The 12,842-nt window shown below is 44.1% G+C and overlaps 1 protein-coding gene across 9 annotated transcripts in view; it reads left to right on the top strand.

The window, feature by feature from the left end:
- The window catches only part of IFT140 (intraflagellar transport 140), a 90,128-nt gene that overhangs the window by 75,174 nt on the left and 2,112 nt on the right, over positions 1 to 12,842 (top strand). For 8 of the 9 annotated variants that reach the window (XM_019008231.2, XM_033517927.1, XM_033517928.1 and 5 more), the window contains 10 exons: positions 6,013 to 6,190; positions 8,384 to 8,574; positions 9,600 to 9,695; positions 10,043 to 10,175; positions 10,265 to 10,408; positions 10,801 to 10,929; positions 11,139 to 11,321; positions 12,013 to 12,219; positions 12,371 to 12,583; positions 12,663 to 12,829. In XM_019008231.2, coding sequence (XP_018863776.1) covers positions 6,013 to 6,190; positions 8,384 to 8,574; positions 9,600 to 9,695; positions 10,043 to 10,175; positions 10,265 to 10,408; positions 10,801 to 10,929; positions 11,139 to 11,321; positions 12,013 to 12,219; positions 12,371 to 12,583; positions 12,663 to 12,829 — 1,641 coding nt within the window. The remainder of the gene's footprint in view (positions 1 to 6,012; positions 6,191 to 8,383; positions 8,575 to 9,599; positions 9,696 to 10,042; positions 10,176 to 10,264; positions 10,409 to 10,800; positions 10,930 to 11,138; positions 11,322 to 12,012; positions 12,220 to 12,370; positions 12,584 to 12,662; positions 12,830 to 12,842) is intronic. The other variant, XM_033517930.1, reaches the window with a different exon arrangement.

The raw sequence follows: 12,842 nt of genomic DNA on the forward strand, positions 1-12,842 counted from the left end.
TAAACTTTAAACAAATGAAGCTTTAAGTACTTTGAGCATCATCATCCTTTGAGAGCACTAGAGCATCTTTGATTTCTCTTTTTCCCTATAATTGCTCATGTTTCTGTATCTTGCAGTTTTTAGAACTTCCAGTATAAACACACAAGTGTCTGCCATTCTTCAAAGAAATTTCCTATCAGCAATGAACTGTCTTTGCATATTTTAAACCCCTCGGATTATTTGCTATTATGATTCTGTGTTTACTATAAGCCAGGGTTTCAGCAGTAAGACAGATGATGTTTATCTGCAGATAACGCCAGGAGATATTTACCTTTACAGAAATGTCACACACCTGCGTCTGTCTCCTCCCATTTGATATTTGCAATTTGATGAAATCTGAGTATCTATTTTCAGCAGAGCCCAAGCTTCTTTCTTATATGTAACATTAAAAACAATTACAATTATATTTTACAAAGGCTGAACCAATCAATCTAGTCATAGAATCATAAAGGTTGGAAAAGATCAAGTCCAACCATTGCCCCAGCCACAGACCTATGTCCCCAAGTGCTACATCCACACAGCTTTTAAATCCTTCCAGGGATGTTGACTCCAACACTGCCCTGGGCAGCTGTGCCAGTGTCTGACCACCCTTTCCATGAAGAAATTTTCCCTAATATCCAATTAAAACAGTAATGGGAATCCTGATCCTTAATAAAAAACTACCTTAGTGAATGCTTCTTTGCTGACATGCAGCAGGATGTGCATTTTGCACTCACTGTGTTCTGTGAGGCGCAGGGATTTGTGTCATGCAACCCACATGGAGCAATCTCTTGGTTTTACAAGGTTAAGTTTGGAATAAAGCTGTGTATTCAATGGGATATTATAGATATCCCATATACTCTATTATAGATAGAATATACTCTATTACAGATAGAGTCTGTGAAGCTGCTTTATCAAATGGTCTGTTTCTGCCAGGGAAGAATTTTTAGGAGTAGCCTCATCAGCTTTCAGCGTTTGGATCAGGCATGAAAATGCCTGACTTTTCTTAGACTAGCTCATATAATATCTTTAACACTATCAAGAGTCTCATTGAACTGTTGCAACTTTTCATCTATTGGTTCCTTGTTGTCTTTTAGTCCCACAGAAAGATATAACCAAAATCCCATAAATGCAATTTAAATGCATCAAACCTATTTTAGTTACATCAGATAAAACCTAATTTTCTCAAGTCCCTAGTTTTCCAGTCTAGTGGAATGTCCCTATCCTTGGCAGGAGTTTGGAACAAGATGTTTTTTAATGTCCCTTCCTACCCAAACTATTCTGTGGTTCTGTGATTATCAATAATATAACATTAGAGGTTGCAATATTAATTTGTTATATATAACTTGTATATTATAGGGTCAGTTGGTACCCAACAAAGTGGGGCCCAAATTGAAAAGAGATTTTTTTTTTTTACCCTGATCCTGATCAGTGTTCATTTTCCAAATATAGCCCATTAAATAGAGGGAGAAAAGGTTTTTCAGTGAAATGCCTCAGACATATAAATCTCCAACACTTCTAAATAATAGTCAATGTTTTCTTTAAACTTTCATGCTAAATAGGCAATGTAAAATATATGGGAACAGAAGGGTTTGTGAGATCAGACTGTGGATGCTGTAAACACAGTTCCACAGAAAAACAGATGTGAAAGGTCAGACACAAAGCAAGGAAACTTTCATCAAATATGTGGTAAGATTTGTGCCCACTCTTAACAGGCGTCACCATTTGCTTCCCAAATCCCTGGCACTGTGGATGTGGCCTGAAGCCTGGGAGCACAGGGTGCAGCAGTAGATGGTGTATCCCTGTGCCTGGTGGGGGGGCTTGGGGCTCCCTGGGTGCTTGGGATGCCTTCCCATGGCTCTGCTCCCACTGCTGCTGTGCCTGGGCTTCATTAAGTTTCCAGCTTCAGCTGATGAGGTACAGATGTGAGAGGCTTTCCAGTGGGGATGAAAGGAGGAGGAGGGGAAGAACAGGAAATTCCTGGAGTCAGAGCTGGGGGCAGGGAAAAATATTACTTGGCATTTTATATGGATAGTGGAGCCAGGCCTGGAGAGTTGCTGCCTTTTAGGGATGCATCAACAGTTTCAGCTTTCTTACTGCACTGGCAGCTACTGGGAGATAATCTGTGGTTTTCCCTGGGCTTTAAGTGAACCTGTTCTGCACCTCCTGTTTCTTGTTCCTTCACCAGACCCACATCCATCTGTCTGCATTTCTGAGGGGCAGCAAAACTTGAGACTCACAGGTGACCTTATCACTCTCTACAACCTCCTTTCAGCAACGGACAGAATGAAAGGATACAGTCTCAAGTTGTGCCAAGGGAAATTCAGGTTGGACGTCAGGAAAAAGTTCTTCATGGAAAGAGTAATAAAATACTGGAATGGTCTGCCTGGGGAGGTGGAGGAGTCACCATCCCTGGATGTGTTTAAAAAATAGATTGGATATGGCACTTGGTGCCATGGTTTATTTGAGGTATTAGGGCATTGGTTGTACTCGATGATCTTGAAGGTCTCTTCCAACCTAGTGATTCTGTGATTCTGTGGAGGTGTGTTCCTGCCAGGGAGGTTGTGTATCTTGTGGCTGAAGTTGGTCTTTGTGAAACACAGAGAGAAATGGAAGTGGATTGTGGGTGCTCCCAGGATCCCCTCCCCTTCCCTACCGTGTCCTCTCCACATGCCTTATCAGAGCATCATCCCTCTTGTGAAGAATGTGTCTACTGGAAAGAACCCAGTCTCTGCTGCAGTTCCTTGGGGACCATAGCTGTTGCTCTGCCCTGTGCAGCTGCTAATCAAACCCAGTGAGGTATTGGAACTGCTCTGGGCAGAGCAAGGCTGGGTTCCTTAGATGAAACACTCCTTCAGGTGTTTCTGCAGGGCAGAACCCTGGAGAAGAGATGGTCAGGGGAACCTGCCATAGTTTCTTGTGCTGGTGAGCTGCCCTGATCACGTCTCTCAGAATCTTAGAATCATGGAATTCGGGTTAGAAAGGACCTTAAGGACCATCTGGCACCAACTCTCTGCCATGGGCAGGGACGCCTTTCTTTGGTATCCCTCTTATCTCTTGCTGTGGTCTCTGTACTGCCTGAGTCCATGCAAGCTGTGCTCTGCCAAGAACATTGTTAAATTCAGTGTCTTTGGTGCAGTTTGAGCCTGGTGTGCTCACCCCCTGCCCAGCTGGTGAATAAACCAGTGCCTGCTAGAATAAAACCAACTGCAGAGCACATCCATTGCAGATGTTTCTCCCTCTGTGTTTGTTGTCAGTGTACTCATGGCTCAAACCTCTCAGGTTCATTCTGCAAATGGTTTGGAGTGGAGGGGTAAGAGGTGGGATGGCAGAACTCCAGCTCCTCAGTGCCCATGTACCTGGGTGCCATGTGGTCCACAGGCATGGTGCATGGGGGGCAAGAACTCCCAAAGAGGTGTCCTAAAGGCAGAAGGCAGCAGCTCCTGCTGAATTTTGACATTGGCAGGAGTTGTTGCCATCCAAGAAAGCATAACACAGCTGAGAGATGATGAGCAACATCTCCTAAATCCTGCTGTGACTCTTTGCACACTGTTATCTTTTAACTTTGTACTTTAAAATACACTGTGTAGTCTGTTTCCTCTCAAAAGTTTCCACTCCCTGTAGTCTAAATAAGAATCTCATCCGCTCGCCTGTTTGAGCCCATGAACTCTCATCTTCCTGCATGGAGGGAGTTGAGAGCTGTCAGAGCCCTGCAAAATAAAGACTTTGATTTCCTTTCTGAAACTCACTGTTAGTCAGCTTGACAAAGCCCAGTACAGACGTGCGTTCTTTCACCCAGAGCCAACTGGCTGTTGGCAGCTTCTTCTGGCATGCTGCAGAGCTTGGAAAATTTACTTCTCAAGTGCTGTGTAGCACAGCTGTACCCAGGCACTGCCCATGAGCTTTGAGTAGCTCTTCCTAAGGACAGAACTCAACTGGCTGTGTTGTTCAAAACCAGGTTAACATAACTAACATCACACTGAGCATGTCAATGTTCTTTAAAGGTGTTTTTCCTAGTTTTCCAAATTCCAGATACAGATAGTGTCTGGAATAAAAGAGAAAACTATTCAAACTTTTCAGAAATTAGGAAGGTCACATCTGCTGACACAAGGCAGCATTTCTGTATTGAGTGGTGATGCATGGAAGGATCTGGCACTGCTTTCTGTCAGGCCGTTCCAGGTCTGAAATTACTTTATTTCATGCTTTATTTCAATGTTCCTTTTGACTCCTCAGCTGGGGAGCTTGGACATACAGGAGAAGAGCATTAGGAGGCTGTGTTTGAATACCACTCAGTTGTAAGAAAGGTGGCACTCAGACATGCATTTTTGTTTTTCTAAACCAGAAACACTTCTGATCTTTCTGAAATTTGTCCCTGATTTATCACTTCTCTTCCTTTTTTTATTTTCTCTATACCATTTGCCCTCAGTGAAGTTTGTATCACTTATTCATGTTGATCACTACTTGAAACCTTTGTAAGAGTTGCACTACAAGTAAAGGATGATCTAATTCTAAAGTAAATTATGCAAAGGATTTTTCGTGTGCCTTTTCTTAGTGTATGTGTTGAAGAGCAGGTTGTGGTTCACTTGTTCTGTCACTTCCCTGTTAGTCACTTTCTCCTGTTTGTGCAGGGCTTTCCCACAGCCACTGAAAACAGAAAAACATTTTAATCATAGGAAAACTGGTAGGTAATTTGGTGGCAGGTCATAAAGTATCATTCTCTTCTATTATTTTCTTATTTTTTCCCTGCTTTTAAAATTTAGATGTTTACTTTGTGCTGTGTCGGTGCCTGAGAACTGCATAGACTGTACCTCTGCTGAGGGTAACATTTTGGATGCTCATGGTTTTTATTAGTCAAACATATTGCATGAAATTCTGAAGAGCCTCAAATGTGAATAGAATCTATGTAAATCTTTGCTTGTCCCACTCTGTGATGGTCAGTTCTGTTGTGGACCTTCTGCTGAGCAATTCTGCTGAGAGCATGGTCCTCAGCCCTTCCTGCCTTGCCTGGGCAGGGGACTTTGCAGTGTAAACTGAGCTCATAGCCCCGAAGAGTTCTTGTTCGGAGCACCACAAAGATTTTCTTTTTGCCTGTTGTATACAAGTTTTAAATTAGAACATGGTTGTTTGATCATTTTTTTACACATTATTCCCTATTACTGAGTACAACAATTGGGCTCTCAATAGTTTCTCAGTATTTAAACAATTCCAGACTGCAGCAGGAGATTTCCAGTGTGAGGTTAAGACTTTTCTCATAATTTTAATTTTGATTTCTGAACATCAGTGTGGGAATTGTGACTGTCTATAGGTTGCAGTTACAGCAGGATGGGAACATGATAAATGTTTATATTTGTGTAAACACAGAATCATGGACTGATTTGGGTTGGAAGGGACCTTAAAGACCATCTTGTTCAACCCACCCCTGCTTTGGGAAGGGACACCTTCCACCGTTCCTAGGTTGCTCCAAGCCCCTTGAACACTTCCAGAGATGGGGCAGCCAAGACTTCTCTGGGCAGCCTGTGCCAGGGCCTCACCAACCTCACAGGGAAGAATTTCTTCCAATCTGAATCTCCCCTTCTTCAATTTAAAGCCATTCCCCCTTGTCCTGTCCCTCCAGGCCCTTGTCCCAACTCCCTCTCCAGCTCTCCTGGAGCTCCTTTTGGCAGAAGAAGTAGCTCTTAAGTTCTCCTCAGAGCCTTCTCTTCTCCAGCTCTCTCAGCCTGTCTCCAGAGTAGAGGTGTATCTGCTGTTGTTTAGACATTGGTGTAAATCGAACTCCACACTATTTCCTTAAGGTTAGTGTCATTTAGCTCAAGAACTGACCTTTGTGTATGAACCTGCTTCTGTTCCTCTTCAGTCTTCACACAGCTGCTGCAGTCTCTGTTACCGTCACCCCATTCCCAACGTACGGATGGTTTCCCCTTTCACACTCTCACACCTCACCTGCCCTCCAGGTGACACAATAACAGCTCTCCTTTTCTTTCCCATTTCCTGCAGTGAGGCTGTCTGGGAGAACATGGCTCGTATGTGTGTGAAGACTCAGAGGCTCGATGTTGCCAAAATTTGCCTGGGGCACATGGGTCATGCAAGAGGAGCCAAGGCACTGCGGGAGGCTGAGCAAGAGCCAGAGCAGAAGGCCAGGGTGGCTGTGCTGGCCATCCAGCTGGGCATGCTGGTAAATCCCACAGCCAAGCTGTGAAAAGTTTATAGCAGACTCTGAAACACTACTCAGTGAAACTGCTGGCTGAAGGAAACATCTTTTAAAGATTGTTTTATGTGTGAAACATTTAACAAAAACCTGCTTTCTTGGGGCATAAGCCTCTTCCAAGCTTAATCATTCTAGGTTTCACTGAATTTTAAAAAGTCTATTATTTTATTATAGTTAAAATGTTTCAACAAACATGTTTAAAGCTCTCATATGGCGCTCTGATATTTAAGCTCTGATATGGATCACAAGATCCATTTTGAAAGTATTTGTTTCCAAAGTGAAAGGCTAGAGCTGTGTGCTGTCACAGATTGAGGGCTGACCTGAAGTTGTTGAAGGAGTTTAGGCAAAATAGACTTTATCTGCAGGGCTGGAGAGCTCTGGTCAGTCACATTCATTGCCTGTGCTGTCCCAGGGATGCTTAATCACCCAGATTTCTATCTTGACTTCTCCCAGTGTGTGAGCAGGAACTTGGCTGGATCCAGCCAGAGGACAATATCTGGCTGTTCCTCAGGGTTGGTGTATGGAACAACTCTCTTGTTCCTCCATCTGGAACCCAACCTGGCAACAAATACACCCCAAAGTGGACATTGTGTCTGACTTCATTCCCCTTGATTGCCACTAGAACTGAGATCTAAGCTGGGTTTGAGACCAGCATTGTCATATGGATTGAAAATTGACTGGTGCTAGTTAGAGGAGGATTAGTATTCCACTAATTTAATACTTTCAGCAGTGATCCATAAGAAAGCCAGAAAATTTTAGTCTGGGAACCATAGCAGATCCAGGCATATGATCCATTAGAGGGAAAAATTGAGAAGGACTTTATGGAATAACCCACAGTCTATAGGAAATACTGAATTAGAGAAAAAATAGCAAGGTGCTATGACAGGAAAAATCAGTTTGGGGCTATGTTTGAGGAGAAAAACCCAGGGTGGAGACTGGATTTGGTAACTCTGTGTATTCAGTGCAGCTACAGCTGGAATGATGACTTCATTACAGAAAAAAAAAAGTTGATGAACTGGAAAAGGTTCAGAGAAAATAAGTGCAAATTTTTCAGCTCTTGGAAAGACTTCACAGAAAAGGAAGTCTTAAAAATGGCCAAATAATTAGAATTTGGCTTGAAAAGGTATTCAGCAATCTATAATTATTTGATGAGTATGAGAGAGAGAGAGAGAGAGAGTAACTATTCTGAGTTAAAGGTAAGGAAAAAAGGAAAATTCAAACTAAATGTTTGTAAAGGCTTCCTGGCAAAGAAAGCTATGAGGCTGAAAAGTGTCAGTGCTTCTTCTCTTGGATATTTGGATCTGTTTGGAGAGGTGGAAGGGAACTATAGCAAAACAAGTGCAGTTCTACTGCTTTTTTTCATCTCATATAGAAACCTAGGGCAGGCATCTTCCTTTTCCACTTTCTATGCTTTTTAAAATTCAAAACAATAAGAGACAGAAAGCAGTTTTCTGTCTTGGACAGATAATCCCAATTTTCTAAATATAGTGTTCAGCTGGACAGCAGTTGGGTGGAGCAGGAAAATGCTCCTTCCACGGGAGTTAGTACCTCTCAGAGAATAAAAATAATAGTTCCAAATTTGCTTGCCCTTGCGTCAGCATTGGCAAAACCCTCCTGTTCTAATTCTGTAATAAATTAGTAACATTTATTCCCAGGAATGGAGCTCAGTTGTCCATGAACAGCATTGCTGTCTCTGAGACCTGCTGGGAGGTCACAGGGGTTCCCTGGCTCACAGTATCCTAATTCTCAAACCCTGAGTGCCAGGATTTTCTCCTAAGCCTCACCCTGGGTGGGCAGCAGGGTCGGTAGCTGTATCCCCACTTAAGCATGTCTCCATTTTTGGTGATTCACACTCCTGATTTGACAGCATTTGATCATAGATGACTTGCTTGTGTCACTCCCCTCCCTCCCAGTCAGTCCTGTACAATAAATGTCAGAATCTGAATGCTTTTCTTATTTTTACATACTCATCCTGTTTCCCTATAACATGCTATCCCAGGCCACATATATTTAGTTGGTTAACCCCTCTGCCTGAATGATTGTTTTTTTAATTGCATTGCAGTGCCCTGCACTAATAAACTGCTTCAAGATGCAGTGCCTGATGTGACTGATACACAGTGTGCTTGGGGCTGATGGGGATTTTGGGTGTTCCTCTCCCAGGAGGATGCAGAGCAGCTGTACAAGGCTTGCAAACGCTATGACCTCTTGAACAAGTTCTACCAGGCCTCCAACCAGTGGCAGAAAGCCATCGAGACGGCTGAGGCTCATGACCGGGTTCACCTGCGCACCACCCACTACAACTACGCAAAGCACCTGGAGGCAACCGGGCAGCAGTGCCTGGCACTCACCCAGTAAGCACCAGCTGGGTGTACATGGGGGACTGGGAGCCTCCTTCCCCTGTGGAGATGGGTAAAGGAAGATGTTTGATGATGACCAGTAAAAATTAATTAAAGTCTTTTCCTGTTTCTGGTGCCTTCTATTTCACAGAGTGAAAGCATTCTCAGTGAAACCTCCCAGCATCCTCCCATGCAAATAATGTGTAGTGTCTAAAAGGTCAAGTCTGTCAGGGCCAGTAGTTAAACTCTACTCTCGTCTGTAAACCCCAGTCTTGTGTTTATCTCTGGAAGACCACTGCCATCTTTCCTTCCTTTTCCATGACAAAACCAATTATTTGCTTTTCCCGAGTCCCAGATACAACTGCTGAAGCAGAATTTAGTTTGACTTGGTTGCTTCTGGTGCTTGATCCTCTCCTGTAGCTGTTAAGTCCCATGAGAAGTTAGGGGAGGGTATTTTTGATGTCTTGTATTTCTTGTTTGAGATATTTTTTAGGAGTTTTCCAGTATGAAAGTTCCCATCATCATCATCCAATAAGGTCAATTCTGTCCAGAATCAAAGCAGAGCTCTACTGTGCTCAGACAGACCCACTGATGGCCATGGTGGGCAGTGGGGTTAGGAGAAGTGGGTGCTGGGGTAGGGACAGTGACCTCTCAGCAGTGGCAGAGGCTGGTGTCGCAGTGGGTGGTACAGTGTGGAGCCTGAGGTATTTGTGACCTGTCCAGCCAGGTGTGCTTGATGCTTGGAGAACTTTCTGGGATACTTCTTTGGGCCATCACTGGCACTTTTTAAAGTATTTCCTGTGCTGTGAAGAGCACACCCCCCTAATTCCAAGTGCTTGGCAGTACTATTGAACTTTTGATTTTTGATGGTGCTGGTGGACTGCAACTGGTCTTACAGTGAACTTACTTATACAGCTGAAGTAGTTGTTCCCAGTGTTGTCAGCTGATGGCTGCCAAACTAGATTAAATGTATATTTTACACATAGAGAGCTAATAAGGAGGCTGTCATTTCACATCTAATATGTTCTTCTTCTCTACAGCTATGAAGAGTCAGACACACACAGGTTCGAGGTACCTCGAATGCTCTCTGAAGACTTACAAGCCCTGGAGAACTACATCAACAAGATGAAAGACAAGTCAGTGCTATGTTTGTTCCTTCCACACGGAGCTGTCAGATCTGACATACAATCTGTGATTAGAGTGAGGATGACAGAGTGAATCTCCTCAGTCTCATTCAACCCCTCCCTTATCAATTACAACCCTCCAACAGCTTTTCAGGTTTATGCTGCACATGCTCAAGACTGGTTACGCTGGTTATCCAGGCTGACTTCCTGTATAGTGCTGATCTTGGGAGTGTCACATTTTGGTTGGGGTAAAGCATATGTTCTAAAAAGTGTGTTCAGTCTTTAGTTCAAGCTCTCTAGGAGTTAAAAACAGCATCTGGCAGTTCTTGTTGCTGCAATTAATATTGCTGCTTTTCCAGGAGCCTGTGGAGGTGGTGGGCACAGTACCTGGAGAGCCAGTCAGACATGGAATCTGCATTAAAATACTATGCACTGGCTCAGGATTATTTTTCCCTAGTCCGTGTCCACTGCTTTCAAGGCAACATTCAAAAGGTAAGGCAGTCTGCTTCCACCTGCTTCCAGAGTTCCCAGTCCTGGGAGGAGCACGGACACGAAGTAAAGCTGTACAATTCCCTCTGCAGGCTGCTGAAATAGCAAATGAAACGGGGAATGGGGCAGCCTCCTATCACCTGGCACGGCAGTACGAGAGTCAGGAGGACATCAAGCAGGCTGTGCACTTCTACAGCCGGGCCCAGGCGTTCAACAACGCCATCCGCTTGTGCAAGGTATGCAGAGAGGCACGGTGTGCCCACACCAGCACAGGCTTCTGCTCTTTGGTGGTACGAGGTGTTCACGCCCATTCCCTCCCATAAGACGCTGCCTGCTCTTGGACAGCCCATGGTTAAGCTGCTCCTGGTTTCTGCTGACCTCTTCTACCAAAGATGGATCAATAAAGTCTTGGTGGTTTGGAAATGTATTTTCTTGAACAGCTCATCAGAAACTCCCTCAAAGAAATAATCATAATCAATGCTGAAATTCACTTGGGTTGTAGAGGTTTTACAACGAAGAGGGTGACAGTTTAATACTATGTAAGAGTATAAAGCCACAGGCTTGCCAATAGTTGGAATTATGAAATTTGTGTGTGCACACCCAGAGCCAAACCTTTGCTTTTGAACAGGCGAATAATTTAGATGATCAGCTGATGAACCTGGCTCTCCTGAGCTCACCAGAAGACATGATAGAGGCAGCCTGCTATTATGAGGAAAAGGGGGATCAAATGGACAGAGCTGTTATGTTATACCACAAGGTAAATGTTTTTTAGTAGAAACTCCCAAACTTTACACTGAAGCAGTTCCTACAGCAGAGGAATGTTTAATCAGTTGTGGTGCTTACTATGTCCTGTTTATCAGTCATTTTTTTATGGTGAGTAATGCTTTATTAAGCCACTCAAAGGCATCCTGAGAACTGGCTCTGGAGTGCTCACTCATCTTGGAAGCCTTATTCCTAATTTTGCAGGCAGGACACTTCTCCAAAGCCCTGGAGCTGGCCTTTGCCACGCAGCAGTTTGGGGCCCTGCAGCTCATTGCTGAAGACCTGGATGAGAAGTCAGACCCAGCCCTGCTCGCCCGCTGCTCTGGGTTCTTCATTGAACACGCTCAGTATGAGAAGGCAATGGAGCTGCTGCTCACGGCCAAGAAGGTGAGCCAAGCCCTCTGGTCCCCTGTGCACAGGTAGAGGAGCACAACAGGTGTGTACCTGCACACAGCCATTCATCTGTGCAGGTAAACAGATACAAGAAACACTTGTAAAGTTTCAAGATTCCTCTTAAGCCAGTGATTCAGGGGCACTGGCAGCTGAGCCTTCCCAAAATGCTGGGTACCAGACCAGTCCTGTGATCACTTCTCCTTAACAAGCTCCTATGGCTGGCTTTCTTCACATTTTGCAAGGGTACTGTAGCCCTTTTCTGGACTACAAGCTTTTGTATAGCCTACTCAGAATTTGTTCCTATATGGGAAGTACAAAAATATTTAACAAAATCTTTCAATTTATTTGTATTTGCTGAAAATGTTACTATTGATCATGCCTAACAAACCTCATTTGTATGTCTCTAAAAATCTCATGTTCAGAGTCAAAATGGCTGAATCTTTAGTGGCATACTTGTGTGAGAGCAATACTGTCATAAGAGCAAACATGTTCTTAGCAAACAAAATGGGACTGTGTGTGCCTGAACAGGGGCTGATGTTGAGACACATAACTACAGCCCAGTGCTCCAGACAGAGCATCCTTAGCTGTTTGTGTTTGTAGCCGATTTCTGTAGATTACACCACAAGCAAAAGTGAAGTATCACAATAGTGTTTGCAACATTTTATTGCTCTCTTGCTCCCATCAGTACCATGAAGCTCTGCAGCTGTGCCTTGAGCAGAATCTGACCATCACTGAGGAGCTGGCTGAGAAGATGACAGTCTCCAAGGAGTCCCAGGATCTCTCCGAGGAGTCCCGGAGGGAGCTGCTGGAGCAAATTGCTGACTGCTGCATGAGACAAGGCAACTACCACATGGCCACCAAGAAATACACACAAGCAGGAAACAAGTTAAAGGTCAGCCTGGATAGCCTCATAACAAGGGTGTTTTGAAAAGTAAACCTTGAAGACTTCCTACAGTAACTACCCAGGTAAAACTTTTGAGCCACCTTGATGGTGTTTTTGCATTCACATTATTTACCCTCTGTGCCACTCCTTCCCTTGCCAGGCTATGAGGGCATTGCTGAAATCTGGAGATACTGAGAAAATTATCTTCTTTGCGGGAGTTTCCAGACAGAGAGAGATTTATATAATGGCAGCCAACTACCTGCAGTCACTGGATTGGCGTAAGGATGCAAAGATTATTGCAAATATCATCAGCTTCTACACCAAAGGAGGGGCCCTTGATCTCCTGGCAGGTTTCTATGATGCATGTGCTCAGGTACTGCTCTTTCTGTGACTGCTGACCATGTTTGGTTTATTAGCTCTGGAGCAAGACCATCTCCTTTCTCCTCTTGCAGGTAGAGATCGATGAGTATCAGAATTATGAAAAAGCCCACAGAGCACTGACAGAAGCATACAAGTGCCTTTCCAAAGCAAAGGCCAGAAGCCCTGTGGAACAGGAAAGCAAACTCAGACACCTGCAGAGCAGGATGAGTCTGATGAAGCGGTTCATCCATGCTCAGAGGTGAGCTGCAGCA

This window comes from Parus major, chromosome 14 (assembly GCF_001522545.3).
Source record: "Parus major isolate Abel chromosome 14, Parus_major1.1, whole genome shotgun sequence".
NCBI classification, from domain to species: Eukaryota; Metazoa; Chordata; class Aves; order Passeriformes; family Paridae; genus Parus; species Parus major.